This window comes from Crotalus tigris, unplaced genomic scaffold, assembly GCF_016545835.1.
Source record: "Crotalus tigris isolate CLP2741 ecotype Arizona unplaced genomic scaffold, ASM1654583v1 scf7180000017573.2180621, whole genome shotgun sequence".
NCBI lineage: Eukaryota > Metazoa > Chordata > Lepidosauria > Squamata > Viperidae > Crotalus > Crotalus tigris.
In genome coordinates, this window is record NW_024096483.1 from 1,074,264 (window position 1) to 1,102,016 (window position 27,753).

Consider the following 27,753-nt stretch of genomic DNA (forward strand, 5'->3'; position numbering starts at 1 on the left):
AATAGCCAGAGGAACCTAGCAAGTTTGTTTCCCCCACTCTAGAAAACTCATTTTTAAAAACTTTTTTTCTGGGCAGATGATCACACTTCAAAACAAAGCACTGAATTACAGCTTCCACTATTACTATTTTTTCCAACCAAAGGAATGTTGAAAAAAAAAGCAAGTGAAATGACTTAAGACTTTATCTGTTCATCAGTAGAATAGCTCTCCCAAACTGGAATATCATCGCACCAAATTTGGTGCAGAAAACAACAAAAGCCACTAATCTCTGTCTTCTTGATCACGTGAGCAGAGTAGCAGGATCTTCTCCTCTCCATTCGAAATCCTCTCTCTCCCATGTGACCTAGAAGGAAATTATTATGAAGGGCCTGGAAAGAATTCCAGAACTAGGATCTGTAATATAATGGTTCTGTTCACTGCTTATCCGAAGCAGGCACTATAGGACCATTTTCATTCTTATTGGACCTCATCAAGTGTGTTAGTTCTTTATGTGTTCTAGATTCAATTTCTTACCAGGATTTGATTTCACAGATCTTGCACTTTCATGACTAAATTGCAGTACACTTAGCTGTTGGAGCTATCTTCTGTCTTGTAGGAAGGGAAGTCTATACATGCTGTGAATGGTAGACCTCCTTTTCTTGTTCACTCGCACTCTCAGACTAAAGAACATTTGGTGTTCATTTGTCTGGCCTCATTCAGAAGCCTCAAGACCTTCTAGTACAGTGGTTCTCAACCTGTGGGTCGGGACCCCATTTGGGGTCGAATGACCATTTCACGGGGGTCGCCAAACCACGCTGTCCGCCACTTTTTTTCCTTTTCCCTAGCTGTCCTACTCCCTCTTATTGGTGGCCACACCCACTTGGGGGTCACCACAACATGGGGAACTGTATTCTGGGGTCACGGCATTAGAAAGGTTGAGAACCACTGTTCTAGTATAAGGCCCAGATTAACACCTAGAGGTCTCGAGCCTCAGAATGCAAGTGAACAACAAAGGAAGGCCTATCATTCATAGAATCCATAACTTTTAACCCCCTTTTTAGTAACAAAACAATGGCTATGGAGAGTTTGTATTCTTGGAAATAAGGGTTAGCTGGAGATTGGTGAATTGTTTTTCAGCTTGCTAGCTTCCCATTTATTTTTGTTTAAATTTAATTCCCTTTGCCCAGATCCAGCCTAGAATTCTTCCATCTTAGTCCATTTTTTCATTTTGACAATATGTAAGAATTTCTGTTCAGTGAACAAGAGAAAAAAACATTTGGATTTGAACCACTGTTTAATAAACAAACTGCAACTAATCAGGTTCACACAAAATGCTAAACTAAAACCCAATATTATCCCAGCTAATTTATTTGAGCTTGCCCTGCTGGCTGGAAAAAATTCCCATGACATTTCTTTGGGCATGTAAACTGAAGAAAGCAAATAATATCAATTCTAAGAAAAATGACTGTGAAATGAAGGGGAGGGGTAGCAAATTTTGCAAGAGGTGGAGATAAAGAAGAATACCACATTCTCATATATTGCATGGAGGGGGGGGGGGAATGGAAGATTTAAAAAAAAAAACAGCCAGCTCTACATTACACAAAGCAATTTTGTGAAAAATCAATCTCTGAATTTCAATTTAAGAATGTTAATCTAAGACAATAAATAGCATGGTTCTGTAATGGAATAAAAACCTAAGCAATAAAAATGTCATTTTAAAACTATTTTCCTATGCTGAACTTAATTACTTCTATCCAAGGGCAATGCTTGGCAAAGCTTTTTTTAAAAAAAAATTGGCATGCAGTGATAGCAATTTAAAAATACTTCACAGGAAATTATATGAAAATTGACATGGCATCTATTTTCCCACTGAAAAAAAGCTGCAAGCAACAAAATAAGATTTCAGGATTTAGCAATATTATTGGATAAAGACTGGAGATGAACTAAAACAGATATTTAAGGCAATTAATTTTCTTTCAAATACAATAGAGCAAATCTAAGACAATTACTGGGTTCACACACAGAATTACACAACAATTATAGTTTGGCTTAGAATGTGTGAATCATCACTGTGCTTTTTCAAACCTTTGGCTTACAGGTGCATCAGATTGTGGTTTGTTGTTAAACCATAGTCAAAGCAAACTAAAATGTTCAGTCTAACTAATGCCAGTTTGCAAGTAATTTAGTAGAGTTAAGATTATTACCCTTAGTTTGAGAAACAAAGTGACATATAAATTACATTATCACTATGGAGTGAACTATGGAGTCTCCCCTTCAGCTAGACTTAGGCCAAGTAAATGGCCGAAGCTCAAGGTCTTGTTCCTCTCTGCTGAATGATCAGAACTGGTGTTCTGGCTTGGTCTCTCTAAATTAGCATAGTGTTTTCAGATGAGGAAGTGAATATTATTCAATCACCTATATGAAAATAAGATTCTACCAACTCTCAAGTTAAATGTCTATGGAGATTCTCAATCATCCAGGTCACGATTGTCCCAAAGGTGCTTTTCAAAAGGAAACTGGACTTTCTTGGTTTTTTTTCCCTTGAAAATGTTTCACTTCTCATCCAAGAAGTTTCTTCAGTTCTCACTTAAGGTGCTTCTTGGATGAGAAGTAAAAAAACCCAGAAAGTCCATTTGCCTTTTGAAAAGCATCTTTGGGACTGTCAAGTTAGTTTCTCTACATGGACTTAGGAAGAAAGACTCTTATTACAGGGCAGTATTAAAATATCTTAAATACAATTTTGATCACGGCCTCGGGAAGCAAAAATCCTTGGACCAACATTTGGGTCCACCTCTTGTTTGTGGGCTTCTTGTAAGCATCTTATTGATCTTGTCCAGCTGTGGAACAACTGGACAAAATCCAGTTATTTCTTACATTTCTATTCCACCTTTTATTAAAATGAACTCAAAAGCAGAACGTAACAAACCCTCATTAGGTCTAGGTCAAAATCATCTACTAGCTCTACAGACAACTGAGGACTTCAATATGAGTCTCCCTGACATAAATTCAACATTTAAACTATTTACTACTACTACTACTACTACTACTACTACTAATAATAATAATAATAATAATAATAATAATAATAATATTTTGGAGGGGACCTTGGAGGTCATTTAGTCCAACCCCCTGCTCAGGTAGGAAACCCTATACCATTTCAGACAAATGGCTGTCCAGTCTCTTCTTAAAAACTTCCAGTGTTGGAGCATTCACTGCTTGTAGAGGCAGGTTGTTCCACTGGTTAATTGTTGTGTCAGGAAGTTTCTCCTTAGTTCTAGGTTGCTTCTCTCCTTGCTTAGTTTCCATCCATTGCTTCTTGTCCTGCTTTCAGGCACCTTGGAAAATAGCTTCACTCCCTCTTCTTTGTGGCAGCTGCTGAGATACTGGAACACTGCTATCATGTCCCCTCTCGTCCTTCTTTTCATTAAACTAGACATACCCAATTCCAGCAGCCGTTCCTTATATGCTTTAGCCTCCAGTCCCCTAATCATCTTTGTTGCTCTTCTCTGTATTCTTTTGAGAGTCTCAACATCTTTTTCACATCGCGGTGACCAAAACTGGATGCAGTATTCCAAGTGTGGCCTTACCAAGGCATTGTAAAGTGGTATTAACACTTCACGTGATCTTGATTCTATCCCTCTGTTAATGCAGCCCAGTACTGTGTTGGCTTTTCTGGCAGCTGCAGCACACTGCTGGCTCTTATTTAAGTGATTGTCCACTAGGACTATGAAATCCCTCTCACAGTTGCTACTATTGAGCAAGGTACCTCCTATACTATACCTGTGCATTTAGTTTTTCCTCAACCTATCACCATTCATTCAGTGATCACTCAGAGTTACAATACTGCTGAACAAATATAGGTTATAATTGGTCCTTGATGTTTCAGCAGTCCCAGAACCCCTGTGGTCATGTGATTACAATCTGAATGCTTAGCAACCGATTTGCACTTGCAATGATCACCATTTGCAACCATCCCTAAGTGTTCACTTCCCTAAATTTCACAGCACTAAGGAGGAAGCAAGCCTATTTAATCTATTTTTAATCATTTGCTAGATCACCTTTCCTTTATTTTCAGGACTCCTTAACAATGCTTCATATACACAGCACATTTTTTTAGAAGAACAGTATGTTGACACTCCAGTGAGATTTTGAGGGATACAAAAGGAACCTGATATATCTACACTTTGATGTCATACTGACTTCTGAGGATTGAAGGCTATTGGGTGTAAGCATAGCAAGGAGACAAAACTGACAAAACAAGCACAGATTTCCCCACTTATTGTATGATGTCATATGAATGTACAAAAAGAGCTGAGCTTACATCACAATATTTGTTTCCTCATTTGAATAAAACCATCAGATTCTGCAGATGCCTTTGCCATGGGCAAATGATTAACAGTGCTAACACACCAGGACACCAGATCAGTTCTCAGGCCAAAACTACGAGAGCACAAAAAGCTTTGGCCAAGAACTTACAATGAATTTGAAGTATTTTATAAGCCAAAAGGACTTACATTCAAAAAAAATTAGCAAGGCACCTAAGTCTGGAGCCAAAAATCACAAATAGAAAAAAAACTAAGGTTAGGTATTACAATGCAAACACTTGCGCAAAATTTCACAGAAAGATGCAACAGCGATTGTTAACCTTCTGTTTCTACAAATGGTTACACAGACGAGCGGACAAATGTACTGGATTTAGTTTCACATTTCTCATGCAACATTCATGTTTAAGATTCCATCAATAAGCCAATGACTTGATTCATTACTTCACTAAACTATGGCATAAATCTTGCAGTTTAACTTGCAAATAATGAGTTGTCATAGATTTATTCCTTAGCACAACATGTAATCATTTTGCTTGTTTCAAATCAAAGTTAAAAATAATAAATTTGCAAATGGGTAAAGACAGCCAGATTCTTTTACATACAAAAAAGCATTAGATCAAATAACTGAAATCAGCTCAGATGCTGTTACAATTATTAAAAACAATGCTTAAAATTCAAATTCAATTTTTTGACTGTTAAATAATATTTGCCCAACCCAAAAAAGTCAGATGCATTGAAGTTACAGCTCCCAGAAATCCTAGCCACTTTTTCCCCCAAAAGAAAAAGTACACTCCTTGGTTTTCTTTTGTTTCTTTCTGCATAATAAGATTAGTCACTTTGTTCCACTAATCCCTGTTTCACATGCCACATAGAAAACTAGTTTTGTAACATCACGGGGTGCCCTGCATTCCAACAAAAAACTTTTGGACTTGTAAGATATATATGATTTTGTTCAGCTTGCAATGGCACTGAACTAGCACAGTTACATGTAAATACTAGCAAGTGGTTTCAGTTCAGAAGACTCTCACCTGCCCTTGTATATTCTTTTCTACTAGCACAGAAACAGTGAGCTATTTAGAGAGAGAATTGATGGGGCAAAGGTGTTTTCTTCCCTCAACAAAGCTGACATTTACAAGTAAATGATGGTCTCCACTAGGCAACATCCTGGCCACAAAGCTCCAGCCTACCAAAGGAAAACCACTTGGGTGGGGATAACTAATCATGGCTGCCATTGACCTGTCCCATCCATGGTCAGAAACTACGATCTTCAACATACACAGCGAAAGCATTCTGCATGGAAATCCAGAAAGCCCAAGATAACAAGTAAGGATAAGAACATATCCAAACAGAAGGATAAACAAAGTGTTTGGCATCTTGTTTACAACCTGCTTATAAGGAGAATTTCTCCAGGTGGTAGGAAGCACACGTGAAACATACCCCTAAAAGGCAATGAAAACATACTTAAATAATTAAACATATGTAGTAAAGGGGGGATGGTAATGTAGCAGGATTTATTGCAACAGTTCAAATAGAATTTCTAAATCAAAGGTTCCATATATCATTTTGCTAGATCAGTGGTTCTCAACCTGTGGTCGGGACCCCATTTGGGGTCGAATGACCATTTCACGGGGGTCGCCGAACAACGCAGTCCACCATTTTTTCTCCCTTTTCCTTAGCTGTGCTACTCCCTTTTATTCTATTGGCTTTTGAAAGCCAATAGAATAGACTCTCTTGAATAGAGTCTAATTCTATTGGCTTTCAAAAGCCAATAGGAATTGTCCAGGGTGTCTCTGCCCTGCTGAGCCCGCCAAAAGTCCCATTCTGCAAATGGTGCTGCACCAGTTAAGTAGTCCTCGACTTACGACCGGTTGAGTAGTCCTTGACTTACGACCGGCTGGGGGTCGCAGCATTAAAAAGGTTGAGAACCACTGTGCTAGATAATGAAATATACGCTTCTTACTGAATTTATTTATCTACTTATTATTAGTATGATGAATAAGACTAACTAAATATGTGTGTCTTCTCCAACTTTTTGTTTCTATTATGGCCAATCAGACGCCTATGAAAATAGGGTGAAAAAGAGTGAATTTGTTTGACTTCCCCATTTGCCTATCCAGACTGCTACTAGGGTTGAGGCCAAATTGCCACATCAGTTGAAATTTACTCATCACTACTTAGCAGAGCAGCTTATGAATACTTCAAAATGATTCAAAACGATCACACACAAATGAGCACAGTAATTCTCCCTTAGAACTTACATCTTTGTTTCTCAGACTTTGATGAGATTGTGTTAAGAGTTACAATAGATATGGTATTTTAAAGACTGAGATCATTAAAGCAACAACATCTTTTTGAGACATAAAGTACATAATGCTGCCAACATAATTGTGTATGAAAGACTTACTGTAACTTAGAGCTACAGTAGCAAATGCTCTAAAATGACCAACTAAATAACTCTAAGGAACAGAATGTTTGGGTCTTTTTAGCACAGAAAAGTAAGGAAGAGAAATGCAATAAAAAAATAAAACTATGTATTTTTGTGTATGGGAGATATTCATTATAATAAATTCTAGACAATTAGCAGCTATTTTGTTTACTCGGGCTTTGATTTCAAACTATTTTTCTTTATTTCATAGAATTACCAAAACTATTTATTATATTCTAATAAACTCAGGGTGGTCTTAAGGCAATGACATTCTCAAGAAGACCTTGTAAAGCTGGCTCCCCAAGAGATGATAACTGGGTTCAAGTTGCCCAGAATTAAGTTAACAGACTGCACTAAACAATAATGTAGTTTGCTTGATTTTGGCTCCACACATTGTGCATACCCAGAAAAAACATGCTTTATTCAGTATCTCATATTAAAACAAAGTCTTGTTTAGAATAAAGTATAAACCCATCTAAGTGCTGCAAAACCACTTTTAAAAGCCATTAGTGTTCAAATACTTATATTTTTTAATTATTGTGCCATTGGGTTATTTAGTCTCATTCTTCTAATGCTTTTCTATTTACTGCATGAAAGTAATGGTCCAAGTCAAACTTACAACTTAGCATACACCAATTATCCATCTCTCTGTCTCACACACAGAGAGTATACCACTTTTTCATTTTCAGATACAACATAATTAGCATTCCTTTAGCCATTCCAATATTCCCAGGCTACATCTGAATACAAGTTCTCAGAGACCTCAAGGCTAGTAAACCTCTTAAATACATAATGTAAATAGCTTTTATTGTTACCTTGTAAAATCTGAAAGATACTTTTCAAAATTAGTGCCATTTCTTATATCAAACTATTCAGTTTATTTTCATGAAAATACTTTATGTTTTAAGACAAACTTCAGAGAAATGGGGGGGGGAGACTTCGTGGGGCCAGGTCTTAGGATGCTGTCACATAACCTCTTATCTTTTCAGTCCTTTTGCTGGTTTTCACCCCAGGAATGTATGACTTGAAGGCCCCACTGGATGAGTTCCAGGGCATCTCAAACATTGTCACCAAACTGGCATCTTTTGGTGTGTTTTAATTAAGAAATGAATAAATTCATGGAAACGAACCTTTATTTTTGTTTCATTATTTTTAAGCACATATCTGGTTTAAAACATAAAGGTGGCCATACATTAGATCTACTTTTAACCCCAGAGTAAATGGCTTGACATCTCAAGATGGAGGACATAGTGGCCAATCACTTGTCATGATCAGATTGTTTGTTGGTTAGTTTGAAATTCACCGGCATCATTGACCTCTGGAAGAGGTCAGATTAAAATGGCCCACCCCAGATGTCACATGCTGATTTCTCAGCAGCTAATTGGAGATTTTTTCCCAGCAATACATCAGGCTGTTCCACTGCATGCCCTGACCATTTATGAAATGTCAGCAGAAGTAGCCTGCAGTACTGCATTCTAACCACTACGTCACCACACCTCTAGGAAACTAAGAGGTTTGGCAATGACTCCTAAACTGGCTCATAAAAAAAGAAAATTCCCCTGGATTTGTTATTTTCACTTATTTGGCAGATTACAAAGGGCACAGGCAATGCACTTGAAGGACAAGAGGAAGAGCCACTACCAAGGCAATGATCAGATAAAAGAGGCCTGAGTCCAGGCCAAAAACAGTAATATGAATAATGGCATCAGACAAGACCCTCCCAAGTTGACACAAAGGAAAATGGGTGGGGACACACCCTGAGACTCTGCAAGATTCTGCTACTCTAGTTTTACAATAAAATAGCACTCACCTATGTGTCACTAGTTTCCTAGTTTGGTCTACCTCGAAGGGAAGACATAGGTGAAGAATGTGGTTAAGAAAGACTTTGCTCAGTTTTGATATTTTTTGACAAAGAGAGGCCCTAGGGCAGGGGTAGGCAACCTTGGTTCTTTTATGGCTTGTAGACTTCAACTCCCAGAATTCCTGAGCCAGCATTGTTAAGAAACCCCTGCCCTAGGATCAGTTCATTATACTTTTTTTACTCTGAAATTAAATTAGCAATGTAGTCTACTTGGGGGTACCTCAAATATTGTTTGTGGTTCCCTAGTTGCCAATATGTTTCCAAATGCAATTCAAAGTGCTGAGTTTGCTTTTTAAACTTCTGGATAGTTTGGGTCCCTAGGGGCGGTCTTCTTCAAACAGAGCCTGCTGCCCATATGCAATCAAGCTGAGAAGCACTGTTTCAGCTCTCTCCCTTAAAGATGCTAGAGAGCTTTATCCTCTGAATGGATGCCTCCCAAATACCTAGATCACTATTTCTTAATCTTGGCAACTTTAAATTGTGTGTCCTTTAACTTCCAGTACTTCAGTGGAAGTTGGTCCACATATCTTAAAGATGAAAAACACTGGCCTAAATAATGCCAGTGGATCCAGTCCAGCCTTGGTCAGATAAACCACACGTTTTCCTAGCACACGTCTTCCTCCCTCCCTCCCGTCAGTTTTGACTCCTGGTGACTGCCTGCATTTTTCTTGGCAAGATTTCAAAAGTAGTTTGCCGCTGCCGCCTTCTTCCTAAGGTTGAATGAGTATGACTGGGCTCGCTTTGGGCCTAAGCTGGAACTAGAATTCGTGATCTCCTGGTTTCAAACCTGCTGTTTTAACGATTACACCATTTGGTATAAACCCCTTCAGGTACATGAACGATGTATTTTGAAAGAAAGAAAGAAAGAAAGAAAGAAAGAAAGAAAGAAAGAAAGAAAGAAAGAAAGAAAGAAAGAAAGAAAGAAAAGAGAGGGGGAGAGAGAGAGAGAGAGAGAACAACTAGCCCCAAAGCACAGTGGACTTCCATAGTGCAGAGTGGATTCAGCCCTGCATTTTCCTGGTCTTAGCAGACTACTGTGCTATTGAAGCTCTCAATTTACATTTGTATTGATTGCAACAAAGAACAATTAAGCAACCGATGAACTTTTTCCAACCTCTGAAGCGTAGCCTAGCCTATATTTTTTCAGAAGAAATGAATACAATGACAGTGCAATCTTGTATATGTTTCCTCAGAGGTCAGTTTTAATTCAACTGACGCACCGGACTGAAGTTTTGGTGGAGTCATATGTCATAGGATAAAAGTTTAAAAAGTGAATTTGAGTTTGTTGAATTTATCTATTTTCCCCACAGTTCAACTATCTGAGGCAGACTGAAAGGTATATCAAACATTGTATGAAAGCAGCAGACTTTTGCAGAACTTGCAACTGGATGGAAAGGAACAGCCAACACAGCAATTCTATTCATATCTCTATTTGAAAGCAGGTCCCTTTTAATCTAGTAATGCTGACATCCAGATAACGCTATAGTAGCCTTCCCAACCTGATGCTCTCAAAGTGCTTGAGAAAAATTCTGAACGATCCAGCTCCACTTCTCTTTTGAGTGCCAGCTACTGCCAGTCTTTTCTCTTCTTCAGAGTTACATTTGTTAGGCAAAGAGCCTCTCCTTTTTATTATTCTAGCAATCACTTTGGGATCCTCTCTGCTGAAGAACAAAGCAATATGTCTCAAGGAAGTACATGACAAGGGCAGAGAGCAAATGTTCCACACATATTTTTAGACAGAAGGAAATGGGCATGTGAAAATTAAGCATTTTGGTGAATCTTGAGGAAAGAAAGCCTGTCTAACCTTGGCAGGGAGCTGGAATAGGGAGTCCCGTTCAACAAAACCTAATCCACTGATCAAAAGATCTTCTGGGTCCACAGCATGTTTAAATGGGGAGGGGGGAAATGGGACATTCAGGGAAAGGTACAAGGTAGTGAATAGCCAAAATTCCTGTTGCAACATTTTCTAGTATGTTTTTCTCATCCTTTTCTAGCCAATACTTCTTGAGACATATTATTAGACCGTATTATTTCAATGTGCTATCTGTTACTTAAGGTTCTTCCAGGCGGTGCCAAAGAGCAATCATCCTGCATTAAAGATGCCTTGCAGAACTGGATAAATTATTTCAGCCACTTTATCACTGTTTGTCTGTTTAAACGGATGCTACAATCCTGACAAAACACAATAACCTTCTTGACCAAAGTCTTCTCAAAAGTTTAATAATGTGAATCCTTTCAATTGACACTGCTTTGGTGGGATTTTTAACACTTGTTCTCCAAAGTACAATTTATAATTTTGTCACACAGAGAATTATTAATTAAATAAGGATCACTAAAAACAGTAATCAAAACAGAGAGAGTAATGGTTCCAATTCTAACCCTTTCAAAATTCCAATCACACAACTGGCTTCACTAGAGCAACTTAGGCACTGACAACAGTCTGGGTTTCTCTCCTTTAATGGCAAAGTATAGGTAGAAAGAGGCAAGTTTGGACATGAAGTTGGATATGTTGGCTTAAAACTCTGAAAAACTGCTGCTAATTAGTACCACAATTCATGCATCATTACCAAATCATGATTTTAATAAAGATCTATTATATAAGGCATCATTGTTGGGTTCATACATTATAGGAAAATTTAAAAGTTATATATATGAACTAGTCTCCTATAAAGCAATATTTCATCAATATTTGTCTAAATACACGAATTCAATCCTTGGCCATGTCAAAATAAAAAGGTCAGGTTTCAGGAAATGGAAAGAACTGCGAGAGTCACTGGCTGAGTTCACAAAATGCACTGTTAATGTGTTTTTCTTTGGTTTTCGCTTGCTATAAACCATACTGAACATGGTTTATTCAACAAACAAGCCATGATTAAGCATAACATATAACCTAGCAAACACCTGTCAAACACACAATACTGTAGACAAGAATTGACAAAAACTCTTTCACACTTCACAGAAACATGATGCATATTGAATTAACATGCATGATTTTGTCTTTTTCCCATTTAGAGACCAAATAAAGGATGGTGAATTTGCAGCTTCTTTTACACACATCCATATTTAGCCTGCTGTCTAACAATGCTGTTATTATCTTATCTCCTCATCCTGAATAAACAGTCACTGTACTAACAGTCACTCTCACAATTGTGTCTCAATGATGTTGTTACCTAGTTTGGTAATGAAACATCTGCAAGAAAACTAATAAATTTAGAGAGCCCCAAGGATGCCACAGTTCAACCTTAAGCTAAAAATATTGTCTTCTATTGCCTATTGCCTTCACTCTCTTTCTTAATCTGATTAGGAGATTCTAGTTTCCTACTGCTTCATATCTACTTCCTTATATGACTATTTCACTGCTTAGAAGACTGGACCATTTTGAAAGAAACTTGGTTTCTTGCTAAGGTACATAAATCACTCCCCGTTTCTTGAAGATAACTGAATATACTCTCTAGATCTTATAGATGTTCTTTCTCTCCTTAGAAATCTAGAAGAGTAGGACTCACTAAATCTGGTGCCTTAAGTTTGTGTTTCCAAGATTTGTTTAACCATAATTTACCCCGAGTCCAACTTTCCAGAATTAAAAGGACACACCAACTTAAATCAACAGGGTTTGAACAATGCATGAGGGTACATTATGTTCATGTCTGTTGTAGTTTTATACCTGATATAAAACTAGTAAAAGCATGTGACAATTTCCAGCCAGAGATAAAACAAGGCTGTCCAGTCACTCATGAACAATCCAATTTTGACAATGGGGAGCTGGTCCTTTCACCGCTACCCTGTAGCTAAGCAAGAGTTAGCCTTGCAGCCTAACTTTTTCTATTTGGAAGTCTGATCAAGTTCACTCAATGGCTGGTGGTACTTTGGGCTCAGTCTGGACTTTCATCTAGCTTCCTCTCCTTCCCTCCCTCGACTGTGGATACTGGCTCTTCTTACCTGACCCAGTTGTCGTGGAACTTGCTCTGCTGAGGTCCATTCAAGTAAATAGTGCGAGCTGCTGCCTCTCCCTGGTCTGCAGAGGACGTGGCCCCGGACATCTCATCATCCGCCTTCTTGTAGCCCGAATTAGAGCAAATGGGACCTGCCAGTAACAGCCAAGCAAGACAGAAAGCAACAGAAAGGAGGAAAGAGGCAATTAGTTACAAGGAGAAACAGCCAGCAGAAAGTAAAGCGAGGAGCAGAGAGAGGGACAAGGGCCCAGAAGCCTGCAAAACGCGCAAATCTCGCCATGCATCCATCCAATTGCCGCCCGAAGAGCCTCAGTTGGTCCGTTTGGAACAACCTCCTTCGCAAACTAGCCCCAAGGAAAGGTGGATCCCAGAGTCGCCGCCTCCGCCGCCTCCCCGTTGTTCCCAGCGCTGCCTTCGCTCCCCAAAGCCCTCCAGGTGCAAGCGCGCACCATCCGACCCCGGCGTGCAATTGCTTTTACTCCAACTGCTCTCGCGCGGCAGGAGAGCAACGCACGGACCTTGGCTGCGCACTCCCGCCGAAGCAAAACAACAACAATCAAAGTCGTGGCAAATAAAAAGGCGGGGCTTCTTCCAGTCCTGCCGCCGTCGCTGCTGCCAGCTGGAGAGACCGCCCTCCCATCGATCGCCGGCGGCGCGGCGACAGCCCCAATGAGCGGAAAGACGCGACGGCAGGTTTGTTTTAATGGATGAAAGAAAAGCGCGGACGGGATTACGCGTGTTAGGTTCAGGTTTGGTGGCGGCAAGACGGTAAAAAGGACCAAAGAAAACTAGGACGAAAAGCCCAGGGAAATGAAAGAACGTTATATAAATAGATGGATTGGTATATTTGCCCGGCAGCATCCTTCCTAATGTTCCTATTAAAGATTGACTGCTGAATAATGCAGGATGAATAATCCTGCATTTATCATTTGGAAAAGCAGTATATAATAACTTCAAGAGCGGCCTGGCAGGCAGGCCACCTCAAGCCTTTTGATGCTGGAGGTAAGTAGCAAACCTGTTCTGCCACTGAATGGCGTCTCTTATCCTAGTAGTTGATTTAAGGCCACTGAGGCTGAAACTTCTGTTAAGTGGCTTTTCAATATCCTGAAGATAAAAATAGGGTGGTGGAGAATTGGTCATTTCTTTAGCTTTCAGGATACTACAACTCTGGCGCAGTGGCTTCTTCGTTCAGGAGTTGGTCCATCTTTGCTAACATTTTGTTTTATTATGCACTTCAAGCAGTCAAGAGAGAATAGGGAATTTCTCTTCTCCTTTATACTTCAGTTAACACTTCTGTTAGAAGGTAATTTGGAGTAAGTTTAGACAATTCAAGGAGAATTAGTTCAACAATTACAAATTGTGGGCTTTTCCTATTGCATTTGAGGGCCCTCTTCCACAGTTCGTTGAGTGTAAGTTGGATATCTGCCATAAGGTCCTCTCTGTCTGGACCCAGTGAAGCAGACATACAATAGTGAAACAGCTGTTACAGAGTCTAAGGGAAAGAATGAATGGCACACCATCTGTTGTCTTTCCTAGCTGATTTTGTTGAAATCTCCATCTAGGTTTGTGTTCTGTTTAAGGAGGACTCCTGTAGTCACATCTTGCAATAAAACTCACTGAATTAATACGATTTGTCGATTTGTCATTAGTGATTCGGTATATATCCCACCTTTCTATCTATATTATTTTCAAGGGCAGATGTAAGAAAATACATCAAAAGTATATCCAGGCAGGCCAAATCAGAGGACTCCTTCACACTGGCTGAATTCTAGTGGCTCTAAACAAGCTATTAAAGCAGTTATCTTTTCTTGGGCTCATGCAGCTGCCCTCTGCAGCTGGAAAAAGAGGGGTCTGATTTAAGATATTCCCAACAGGTGCTAGGTCAGTAATTCTCAACCTGTGGGTCGGGACCCCATTTGGGGTCGAACAACCATTTCACGGGGATCGCCAAACAATGCAGTCCGCCATTTTTCCCCCCTTTTCCTTAGCTGTGCTACTTCCTTTTATTCTATTGGCTTTTGAAAGCCAATAGAATAGACTCTCTTAAATAGAGTCTAATTCTATTGGCTTTCAAAAGCCAATAGGAATTGTCCAGGCTGTCTCTGCCCTGCTGAGCCCGCCAAAAGTCCCATTCTGCAAACGGTGCTGCACCAGTTGAGTTGTCCTCGACTTACGACCGGTTGAGTAGTCCTCGACTTACAACCGGTTGGGGTCACGGCATTAAAAAGGTTGAGAACCACTGTGCTAGGTGCACAGGCATTATGGCAAGATACAAATGGTCTGAATAATTAAATATAAATTGTGCTCCACATTTTGCCTTAACATCTATATCTCTGCACAGTTCTATTTTTAAAATACATTTTGGTAATAATAAAAATCTTCTATCATCACCAGCAACTTAATATTACCCCAGAAAAAATGAACAAAAGCTGTTATTTAGCCACTAACTCTAAATATAGAAAGCCAGTTTGGTATGGTTATGGCATCAAGGCTAGAAACTTGGAGAATGTGAATTCTAGTCCAGCCTTAGGCACAAAGCCAGCTGGGTGACTTTGAACTAGTCACTCATTCTCTGCCCTAGGAAACAAGGCAATGGCAAGCCACATTGGGGCTCAGTTGTGGTCCTAAGTCAAGAACTACCTGTAATCTTTAATATTGGCTAATGCTCTTTGCATTAACATATGGTATACGTCATTAGCTACTTACTTTGTAACTATATTTACATGTGGCTCCAAATATCCTGCCAGTCCATGTGCAAATCTATTCCATGTGGCTATTCTAAGGTTCAGGTATGTAGTTTGAATCAAGAAAAATGAATTGAATCAAGCATGGTTAAATTGATCATGATAAACATGTAATGCAAATGCCGCGTCCTGGATTTTTTTGGTTTTTTCTGTGCCGGAAGTGGTATCTCATAAATATATGCTACTCCATAGTACTCAGCATAGGGGAGATGAACAAGGTTGGGCAAATCCTCCTAACCTCACTCTCTACTCTTTCTTCAAACTTATCATGGTTTTGAACATATACATATGCATGTACATATATATACACACATACATACATGCATACTAAATTTTATATGATTTTTGCTATTTCATAAAGATTTATATCTGTTTCTATTTCATAAAGATTGGTATCTACTAAGGCATAATGTGATTGATTTGGTTTTCAAGCCATTTGTTGTGGGAACCACCCCTTTGTGTTTGTAGGCAATAGTCCAAGGATGGTGAACCTTTTAGAGACCAAGTGCCCAAAACCCACTCTGCCCCTGCTCCATCCCCCCGCCCTGTCCCACTACGCCCCTGTCCCACCCGCCCGCAGGACCACCCACCGCCTCCACAGCCTGCTGTAGCAGATCGCTCAGACGGCCCAGCAGCATCATGGCAGCCATCCCCTCTTCCTGCACCCCGAAGCATCATCTATATGAGACAGGGTGCGAGGGTGGAGTCTTCTCCTTGCTGCCATGTGCTTGGGTGCGCTGCTCCATGCGGGCCGTGCCCAAGGGCAACTCTCAGCCAGGGGGGCTGCTGGTGAGGAGGGGGCCATGGGGGGAGGCAGGGCTGGGGCAATGGCAAGCGTGCCCACAGAAAGCATGCGTGCCATAGGTTCGCCACCACTGCAATAGTCTTTTGCATGAATGGTGGATTCAAGCAACTTTCAGTGCTTCTTCCCCCAAATCACCCGATATCTGACAAGCTTGCTGAATCTCCCAAGAAACTGGACATATTTTTAAACCAGTTCAACATAATTGGGGGAAGATATCCATAGGCAACATTTTAGGAATTAGAGAAATCCTGGAGTCTGCAGACAGCATATTATTAGGCGGCACATAATCCCACAAATTGCTGCTGAAACATAATTATTCAGGTGACAAAAGGGAAAAACATATCTGGATTGCATTTCTTGCATTTCCCTGAATTCGATTCCAATTCATTTAAATTGTATTTAGCTTTTCTGTGACTTTGTCTATTTCTTTGTCTTTCTGCTTCCCATTTTCAGAATGTGAAGTGCATCCAGCTCAAGTAAGGCACCGCAGCCTTCAAAGATCTGTCAGGAAATTCATGTACCGTATGTTTTATTTATTAAATGACTGCTTCTGATCACACTCCTTTAGAGCATCTAATCTGCCAGATCTCTTAGAGGTTGTGTTTTTGACTGAAGCAGATTCATGCCTCTCAGAGAAGAAGAATATTTGAACAGCTGAAGGGAATGACAGGCAACAAGCTAGAATAAACAAAGTGTCTGTTGTATTATCACATTCTTTTTTATTTTATTTTATAAAAAAAAAACCATCCACTTTAGCTAAAGCATTCTTTGGCACAGAATTGCAAAGTAATTAATTTCTTGAGTCTTCTGCTAGGTCAATAGGAGCCGTATTGGCTGTAGTGATGAAAAAAATAAAAGAATCAAGCCCACAGCAAAAAGATGTGTATAGTGGAGTACATTGGCTGTAAAGATATGGTACTTTTTACCTTTAAGTAAATCATCTTTACTTTAAAGATCAACTTCCAATGGTAGATAATCAGTCAAAAGGTCATTCTTGACTGTAAATGTTTGGAAAGTGTTTTCCTATGCCTAGGACAGTGATGGCGAACCTTTTAGAGACTGAGTGCCCAAAATCTGGCCCCGCCCCCGCTCCACCCCCTGCCCTGCCCCCATTCCACCCCCCCATCTCCTGCCCCGCCTGCCCGCAGGGCCACTCACCACCTCCATGGCCCGCTGCAGATCGCCCAGGCAGCCCAGCAGCACTATGGCAGTCACGCCCTCTGCCTACGCCCTGCAGCATCAACTGTGCGGGATGGGGTGTGAGGACAGAATCTTGTCTACACTGCCTGGCTGCCATCCTGCCATGATGTCAGGGAGCACTGCTACCTTTCCATAGAAGTGATACCTATTTATCTACTTGCATTTGCATGCTTTCAAACTGCTAGGTGGGTAGGAGCTGGGGCAAGGGTGAGAGCTCACCCTGTTGCGGGGCACATGAGTCTTGAACCTGGACAGCTGGCTTTCCAGCCAACAAGCCCAGTGTCTTAACCGCTGAGCCACCGTGCCCCTTTCCTATGCATACCGAAGAACAACAGCAGGGTCTGGCCATGTAGAAAACTAAGGCATTACAGAAACTATGATGAAAATAAAGTTTTTTTTTCTTAATCTTTAATATATTTGGCCATAAAAAATTAAGAGTTTAGCTATCCATTTTAAATAAATCTCATAAAAGCTATAGTCTTTCAGTAGTCAGCAAAAGTTCAAAAGACTTTGCCCTTTTTTAAAACTTCCATTCTTTCTCTGGTCCTAAAGTACACGTGATTGGCTTAGATCATTTATGCACAGATGTTTCTTGCACCAGGTTGAATTATGACTCGTGGACTTCAACTCCCAGAATTCCTGAACCAGCATGGCTGGCTCAGGAATTCTGGGAGTTGAAGTCCACGAGTCATAAAACAGCCAAGATTGCCTACCCCTGAATTAGTTTATAAGAGCTGTGGTGGGGCAGTGATAAGACTGCAATATTGCAGGCTAACTCACTGTTCACTGACAGGAGTTTGATCCTGCCTGGCTCAAGATTAACTCAGCCTTCCATCCTTCCAAAGTCAGTAAAATGAGGACTCAGATTGTTGGGGACTCTGTAAACCACTATGCTGACTCTGTAAACCACTATGAAGCAGTATGTAAATCTAAGTGCTATTGCTATTTATGTACCATCAGAAAACTTATACAAGTAGTCCTCGACTTACGACCACAATTAAACCCAAAATTTCGGGTGCTAAGTGACACAGTTAAGTAAACTTTGCCCATTTTACAACTTTCTTGCCACAGTTGTTAAGTGAATCAGTTGTTAAGTTAGTAACATGGTTTTTAAGTGAATCTGGGTTCTCCATTGACTTTGCTCATCAAAAGATTGCAAAGGGGGATCACATGATCCTGGGACACTGAAACTATCATAAATATGAACCAATTGCCAAGCATCTGAATTTTGATCATGTGATCATAGGAATGCTATAATGGTTGTAAATGTGAAAAACGATCATAAGTCACTTTTTCAGTGACATTGTAATTTCAAATGGCCACTAAATAAATGATTGTAAGTTAAGGACTATCTGTATTTAAAATGCAGAGAGTTGTTATTGCAATCATAAATGAGGGATTATTGCATATAAAATATAAGGTAGCATTCACTGATATGACCTGCCTGTAAATTCCACTTTGGTTGCTGAAATGCTTCAAAACCTTCTATGCCTAAAGTTGCTGCATGGATGAAAAAAATGATTACATAACATAATGGCCCATTATTATTCTATTGCATCATTTTAAATTCAAGATTTTCTTTGCATAACACGCTAATCCATAAATCCAGCTAACCACTATGTGCTGCTATCTTACCTACATTGGCAATCTGGCAGCGGATTTTTAGTCTCAGACAGCATCCAAGCCCCAAATGTTGGTTAATAAACTCATGCAGGTAAAATAGTGACACTTGAGTATTCATTAACTAGGCATTATGGCTTAAGAATGCTGGAGAGACTGGATTCTCACGTTATACTGATATGTTAATGTAACCATAATTGACTAGGTTACACTGAAGCATAAAACACAATTTACCCTACAGTGTTGACTTCACCCATGTTAGGTTTGCTTGCTTTTAGCTTAATGTGAGGTATAAACTCAGCAGACTTCTCCAGTTTGGGCCATTCAGATGTTCTGGAAATTTTTATTTTGAGGGTCTCTAGTCAATACAGACTAGACAATTGCAACCAACATCTTGTTTCAGCCTTTAAAAGCATGGAAAGTTTCATGAATTGAAAACTAACAACAATGTGAAATAAACTTTTTACGCAGAGTAAGATCTATGAAGGGGTTTTCCAGTGTCTGAGATTGAACCTAAGACTTAAAGGATGAAAAGGATCTGCCCTGCCCTCTGGAAAGAATCAATGGTTTGTACCTTAGGAGAAGATATGCAAATCATACCTGTGCATCTATATCCCTTTAGGCCAAAAAATCCTTTAATCAATGTGGTTTACATGGGAATCCAATAAGATGCACGGGCCAGAATGCAGCATTTTACAGATATACCAGGATTGGCAAATGTTTTGTCCTATGGTTAGAGTTTCTTTGAATATTACTCCTAAGAACTCCAGGTTTTAGAACAGGAGTCTTCAAACTTGGTCCTTTTATGACTTGTGAACTTCAACTCCCAGAATTCCTCAGCCAGTGTGCCTGTCTGAGGAATTCTGGGAGTTGAAGTCCACACGTCATAAAAGGGCCAAGTTTGAAGACCCTTGTTTTAGAAGGTTTAAGGGCCACTCTTAGAACAATAGCCAGAAAAAAATCAATTGATACAGAGTTCCTGTATAACCTAAAACTATCAGAGTTATCATTAACAATTATTAAGAAATATGATCAACATTTTATATGGAAATAAAAGTAGTAAGGCTGAAAGTTCCATGTCTATGTCTCAAACTACACAAAGATGCAGCTCTGCCGTATAAATTCAATAAGATTTCACACTTCGTATGTACTTCGGAAAGGAAAAGTAAGGCCATTATATAGATAAAACTATATAATACGGCAAAAATGTTTTATTGCATCTTGGCATCTCTCAGCAATCTATTAATCTATTAATCAGGTCTTGGAGGTTTCATAAATCATAGCTTATGTTTCATTTGCTTCAGCGTGGTAAAAATAATTGGGAACATTCTGTTCCTTAAACGAATTAAAATGTCCTGAAAGATAAGCGGTCCAGTGATTCCATTCATGTTGCTAGGAATAAATAATACAAAGTTACATGATTAAACTATAATATTCTTATTCATAGTTAAATAATTGATATAAGTAGAAAAGACAAATCTATCATGGACAATCTTCCCAATTCATTCAGCAACATGGCTGAAAGTCTTTCCCCCTTTTTTAATTCATTTTTTTATGTTCTTTGTTTTCCAGATTCTTCTACTGCATCCCATAGTAAAGTGCCAGAAAAATCAGAGGATCCAGGCAGTTGAGATGAGTATAAAGATTTATTGCAAGCTTAAGCTCTACACAAGAATCTGAACTACTAATGGTCCAAGCAAATTGGCAGTAGATAAGAGTCAAAGGAATTAAAGGTGGGCTGGACTTTAATGGATGTGAAGGGACTCATGACTGATGACGCTCTTGACCCCTCTCATGGGCTAAGCCTGGTCATCTCCTACAGCCAGCTTTAAACTTTTGTCATGTGTTCTCCTGATCCCTCAAGAAAGATTTTGTATTCTTTCTAATGTAACAACACAACATTGGATGAATAATAATAGGACGTTGTGGGAGGACAGATCTCTACCCTTGGAAATGGGAAACCACATTATTCTATAGCAGTGGTTCTCAACCTTTTTAATGCCGCAACCCCCAACCGGTCGTAAGTCGAGGACTACTCAACCGGTCGTAAGTCGAGGACTACTCAACTGGCGCAGCACCGTTTGCAGAATGGGACTTTTGGCAGGCTCAGCAGGGCAGAGACAGCCTGGACAATTCCTATTGGCTTTTGAAAGCCAATAGAATTAGACTCTATTCAAGAGATTCTATTCTATTGGCTTTCAAAAGCCAATAGAATAAAAGGGAGTAGCACAGCTAAGGAAAAGGGGAAAAAAATGGCGGACTGCGTTGTTTGGCAATCCCCGTGAAATGGTCGTTTGACCCCAAATGGGGTCCCGACCCACAGGTTGAGAACCACTGTTCTATAGCCTCTTGAACATACAGTGCAATTGCACCATGTGCTCTCAAGGGACAGTGTGTCTACAGCTAAAATTTCAGGAGGTTTTAGCAGTGTGATTTGAGGCTGTAAGACATTTTATTTCAACCTTAAAATCTTACTAGTTTCGGCAATTGTGTGAGATTTTAACCATATTAAAGAGCAAGGGAGTTATTAGGTCCATATCTCTTAAGAGGAAGAATGCAGGTAGCCTAACTTAGAGAATCAAAACGAGAAGGCATGAGGAATTTCATGTATACATTCCAAATTATCTAAATCTGCTTCCTTTAACTTACTTTAGAGATGACAAGACTTTGTATTTCAATATACCCAGAATTTTTTAATTTACCAGCTTCACCATATAAACTGTTTCATTGGATAGATTTCATTTAAGTTTCTCAAAATATCATTTGTTTTGTTTTTGTTTTTTACTTTTTTCTCATTTCCTCTCTTTTTGCTTCTCAGGCTAGCCTAGAACTGTACATGCTATCAACTGGAACAGGGAGGCAATATGTTGGAAGACACTTTATCAAACTTCTGCTTTTTCTCTGTTTACTCCCTTGGAAATTTACTGTCTTATATTTGGTATCTGTTTTCTCTGCTTACTCAGCAGGAAGTCACCAACAATGGGCTTTCAGCTAAGAACAACTTTTGCAGCAATAGCGACTGAAGGGATGATTTTTATTCCTTTCTGCTGATCATTCAGTCTCTCAAAGGATTCAGCATTTCTTGTCATCCTTTTCCTTCTACCGGCAAACTCCTGTTAGTTTTCTGTGTTTACTTTGTCAGCATAGCAATGGCTTTACTCTCTAGCAAGTATGTTTGAAGTTATAATTGAAGTTTGAATTCATTTGGCAAATATCTGACACAGCCCACATTCAATAGGAGAAATTGGTTTTTTGTTAGCAACCAGCTCAAACAAAATATGTTAAGGAAATGGGGTTGCTAATGCTTCAGATGTGTGCCATTTTAGCACATAAAGCCACCTGAAATGCATATACATATTAGCTGATTCATGCTCATTTCTCAAGTCTAAATGAAGTTTGAATGCCAGCAAAGACAATAGTTTCATTAAGTGTTGGATTGAAAAAGATAGTGGAGTGCTACATAAAGGTGTCTGCGTCATTTGCACTATTCTCCAGTCTTCACGTGCATTGGAAGATGTTCTATATGAAAAAGAAATACATTAGAAGTACAAAGCGGACTTGATCAGGATAAAGAAAAGAACTTCGAGAAAAGAGAAGAGAGTATGAGAAGACACATCCTAGAACTTTCTTTGAGGATTTTAAAGGCTGCAAAAAGAAGACTATGAAATTGATTTATTTGACCAAGTTTAAAATAATGAGTTGGTTTGATCGATCTTTAATGTTTTTTTATTAGGACTGGATGCCAATTCATGGTTATTTCTGGTAACGTTTAATTGTTGTTTGAGTGGGATTGAATTTTGATTATTTGAAGAGAGGATATGGGGAAGTTTGTTTAAAGGGAAAGGAAGGATTCAGGCTGAATTTAATAAATAATTTGTAATATTTATGTTGTTTCCGATAACTTTCACTGGATGTTGTTTAATAGGGAGAGAAATATATGGGTTTATAAAAACGGGTCAGATATGGAATGAATGGAAGTTTGATTTTAATTTAAGAGTTAGTGATAACTTCTTAATCTTGATTACACTTGCTTGGGATGAAGAATTTTTCTGTATTTTTTTCTTTTTTAATATATTACTTTATTCTGTAGATGTATAAATTTTACTTGTATGATATAATCTTTAAATAATTATTGGAAAAAATAAGATGTTGTTCTATTACCAGTATTGGAGAAAAGATTACATTAAAATGGTAGGTACCTTTCTTATCGTTTGGCTCAAGCTGAGCTTGCACCTTATGAAAACTACACATATGCCCTACAAAACATTCACCTCTGAAGAGAAAAAAAATGAAAGTCAGTGAGATGGCTGGCACCCCTATTTGAGAGATAGCCTCCAAATTACATTTTGTGGTAAGGCACAGCAGCTTTTCCTAGCCTGCAGATGCTACAATCATCACTTGGTACAAGCCATAATGCGGGTATTTTAGCAAGAAGCTAAAAGGAATCTATTTATAAAGAAGGCATCATGCCATAAATAGCAAAAGGCCATATTAGCAATAATAAAATAAGTAATGGGCGATTACCATTTTCAAAAAAGACCATATGTAGCTCAAGACTGAACTCTGGGATCCTTGGTCCTCTCCTACTTTGGATATTTGTATGCAGACATTTCATTACCCAACTAGATAACATCATCAATGCTAGTCAGTGTGGAGTTTGCTCTCTATTTATATGTAACAGCTTATCCTGACAATGTTGGTGGGGAGGTATGGTTTTCTCATTGGCAATTCCTTGATTAGAGTATTGTCTTCTGCTTGATTGTTTGTCTGGTGTTAATCCCTGCTTATCTGGGTGTTGGCTGCTACAGAAGACATGTTCTAGTCTTTTGGTTTCCTTCTTAGCTTTTTTATTTGTCTCTTTTGAATAGTGTACACATATGGTTTCTTTCTAGGTGTTCATTGATAATTGATTTGTCTGAATGCCAAACTTCCAGGAATTCCATAGTATTTTTTATTTAACTCAGAGTTTCCCTGTGAAAACTATGGGTGAGTCTGTCCATGTATTGTGAGCTTGAGGAATTTTCCTCCTATCTCCTGATTGCTAGTTGGTGTTCTATTGGTCTTTTGCCGGTCTACCTTATATATTGGCTGATATAGTCCATACACTGTATGGTGTAGATGATGTTGTTTGTCCATTGTTAATCCCAAATAAGCAGGAATGAAAAAGTTTGATATAATGTCCTTCTGCAAATGTGAATGCATACTCACTATTTACTTTTTTATTCACAGATTCAATTTTATCGAATAGTGTAATGCACTCTCATACAAGACAGCAGAAGCATTTTTATGCATTCCCAATTCATACATGCTGAACATAGCCTATGTATGTGCTATATTTGCCAGCGGATCCAGTTAATTAGATTGCATTTTCCTAGAACACCATTATGAGGACATACTGAGAAAATTTTGCTATTAAGAGATAGCATTCATGGTTCAGATGTATGGCCACAATCTTTTGCTGAACCAACCAGAGTATATTTTACTTCTACCTATGAACAAAATAATGTAGGGTTATACTGTAAGTTATGAGCAGCCAGCCCCAACACTTTCTTTCAAAGGCCACTAACAGCAAAGAAAGCATATTTAAAAGATATAGCAAAAAAGGAGGTCAGGAAAAATACAATGATACAGGAAGTAGTACATAAATGAATTTTAAAAAGAACCAAAGAAATTATTAAGTGTGCGCTGTTTTAAAAATGAAAATACGATTTGTTTTAGTGAATGTAGGTGTATTCCCAAGAGTGGTTGGAATTTCAACTCTCAGCATTACCCAATATATGATCTACAATACAGAAAAATGATATCCAGAGTTGCCCAATATCTTTGTATTGCTGAATTTCTTTTATATTAATCCAGTAAAAGAAGCAGGATATGTCATAGTAGATTCAGGGCTACATAAACCCCAAACAATGTAAGGCTACAAGCTGAGTAAAGGCAAAATAAAAACATTTCTCTGGAAATGCAGATCTTTCCAAGTGATAATCTAGAAATCCTCTGTACTATTTAAGATGAAGCAATTTGCTTGACTTGAAGCCAGAAAGTGTTTTCAATGTCAAAGCTGAGATCATGAACATTAAAAAAAAACTTTCTGCAAATAAACAAGGTACATTTTTTTGTATTCATAAACAGCCTTCTAAAGTTTCAGATAAGTTTCACGTGAAAGCAATATCTTGGCTATTTTCTCACGAATTCTACCGCAAATGTAAACAACCTATTAAATTTCACTTGCAACTTTTTCCTGAGCATCAAGGCAAGGCATAACTAGGTAGAGATGAGGGAGTCTTTTAAAATTCATTTCACACTTTTCCCCAACTGATAAAACAACCTGAAATTAACTGGAAAGAATCTCAGCATGTGAAAAAAATAGAAAATGCTTTTTTCCCCATAACAGTAAAAGGTATGTTGTATTTTAGAAAGAAGTCATCTCTGCAACCAAGGATTTTAAAATCTATATACTGCTGGTCTGGAGACTGGAAAGAAACCTCTACTTCATTCCTCCCCCCCCCCTCTGACTTTCTGGGGTCATTATAAATCAGGGAGTTGAATGGGCAGGGGAGAATGTGGGAGTGGATTATTGGTCTGCTCTAGGACCAGTCCATGCACACGATAAAAGCTTACTTGGTAACTGACTGCCTCTCCACCTAACTCTACCTATGAAATTTGCTTGGAAAAAGAAATGTTATGTATAGAAGTCCTGGAGAAAAAGCAAAATAACAAATAAATAACCCTTTTTCCTTTTAGCACCAATATTTCAGCTGATACACAACTACTCAAACCTTCTGACATAGAAGACATGAAGATTAATAGACATACACAATCTGCCTGGTTTCTCTCCCTCCATCTCCAGGCTTGAAGATGGGCGTTTAATGACCAGTGCTGGTGTTGAAAGTATGCCAATTTACTCATAAAAGAAAAAGAAAAAAAGATGTTGAAGTAGCATTCTGTATGCTAGAGAGGGTGGCATGAATGGTTCTCATGAATGGCTATGTTGTTGCAGCAGCCTATAACACCCTCCCAGGATTCAAAATGTCCTTTACCAGTTCAAAAAAGCTGAGGATCTCTGCTCTAAGCAGAGATCTATATCTCAGACTTGATGGTATTGTTTCAGTTAAGCAGCATTCCATTTAAACCAAGTCAACCCTTGTTTTGCACATAATATATTTTTAAAGAAACAAAATTCAGTGGTATCTCAGTACTTATCATTAATTGGTTCTGGGAGGCACAGTGAATATCAAAAACGATAGATGCCAAACAAATTTTCCCATAAGGAATAATGTGATAGGTCACAAGGCAGCTGACAGTGACATGTTCTAGCTTGTGCGCTGAGTACCAAACAAACAATGAGTACCGGGATAAAATGTTTGCATCAGAATGCATTGAGTACCAAACTTGATGAGTTTCAAATCAGTTGAATACCAAGGTACCACTGTACATTGAGCACATTAAATTGTGTCTATAGCTAGCCAGCCACAGATGATAAATGCTTAACATTTTTTTCAAAAATGTGTTGTACTTGGGGAATTAGCTTAGGTATTGAAAGCAGTGCTTGTACCTATTTATCATCACCTACTGTCTCTGGTCAGAGAGCTAATTGGTGTAGCAGTTAAGACATCAAGATAGATGGTGATGTCATGTAAGAAGCCAGCTGGATGACTCTGGTCCAGTTCCTGTCCCTCAGTCCCTGGAAGAAGGCAGTACAAAAACTCTTCCCAAAAAATATTGCCAAGAAAACTGCATGTCCAGGCAGTTACCAGAAATCAAGAATGATTCAAAGTCCCTGTTTCCTCCCCCCCCCCACCTCTGGCTTCATAAGAAACCTCTCCATCTGGTCACTTGACCTTCTCCTGCATAGCCCCAGTCAATACTGTCAGTGCAACTGCCATCAAAAACCTATCAGCTCACTTGTCAGACAGTTTTACTACATTTCTAATGGCCTTCCATTTTATTTATTTTTAGAGTGGTTCAAATCCACCCCAACTCCAGGGCACAAAGTAAAATAACAAAAGTGATTAATGAGTGTCAGAACCAGAGGGTGACTACAAGGAAAAGCAAGAATAAAACCTCAATTAGGCCCCCACAATCGGATAGCTGGAAGCAAAAGTATTTTGGGATAAAACAACTCCTTTACTGAGCTGCTGATTATACTTCTGGGTGGTGGATATAAGGTGGGGGCTATTATAGAGAAAGTCTGTTATCTCACCCAAGCCTACAAACTTCACAAGAGGACTTGCTTCACTTAAAGGGGACTTGCTTTGCAAAATTTTGTGCCTCTTTCTACCTGGGCATCCCAGTAATATAAGACATCTCTATTTTATTTTTAATGAGCATGAATTGCCTACTAAGGTGATACATTAGGATTCCGAGATCAGAGCCAAAAAAATCGAGTGACTCTTTGGCATTTAGTAATTACCTAGATTTTTATGACCTACCCCTCTGAGAGCACTAACAAAAAATTTTTATGACAGCAGTGATATTATTCAGGTTCTAACCTGCCAACAGCTGCCTTGCTTTTTTATTACCTTCTTTTATTTAAAGCTTTATAGAAGGCATGTCAAACTGCCGGCCTGTGGGCCGGATGCATCATACTGAAACCGTGCCCACCCCATTGCTGGCAATAGGGGAAAAGTCGCAATACGTTGCACAACATTACAAGACGTTGCAAGTTTGACATGCCTGCTTTACAGGGAGAACCAAGCAGAAAATTCTGTTAAGTTGTAAGTCAGTCAGGAAACACACCATGGGTCAAATCCAAAGGCAGGTCCAGCTATGAATGTAAGCCAAGGTCCCAGGTAAATTGCAGAGACACAATCAAAAAAGGAAGCACAAAAGCAGCCAGAGATG

The 27,753-nt window shown here is 39.0% G+C and overlaps 1 protein-coding gene and 1 long non-coding RNA gene across 6 annotated transcripts in view; one reads left to right on the forward strand and one right to left on the reverse strand.

Moving 5' to 3' along the window:
* The window catches only part of ATP8A2 (ATPase phospholipid transporting 8A2), a 347,289-nt gene that overhangs the window by 300,596 nt on the left and 18,940 nt on the right, over nucleotides 1–27,753 (reverse strand). For all 4 annotated transcript variants that reach the window (XM_039356441.1, XM_039356458.1, XM_039356469.1 and 1 more), the window contains exon 2: nucleotides 12,530–12,674. In XM_039356441.1, the coding sequence (XP_039212375.1) occupies nucleotides 12,530–12,674 (145 nt within the window). The remainder of the gene's footprint in view (nucleotides 1–12,529; nucleotides 12,675–27,753) is intronic.
* Nucleotides 13,062–23,116, forward strand: LOC120313941. 2 transcript variants are annotated; one of them, XR_005558305.1, is made up of 3 exons: nucleotides 13,062–13,236; nucleotides 20,485–20,645; nucleotides 21,731–23,116. It is a non-coding gene; the product is annotated as an uncharacterized LOC120313941 (long non-coding RNA). The 2 variants fall into 2 exon arrangements; XR_005558303.1 differs by lacking the exon at nucleotides 13,062–13,236 and adding an exon at nucleotides 13,243–13,545.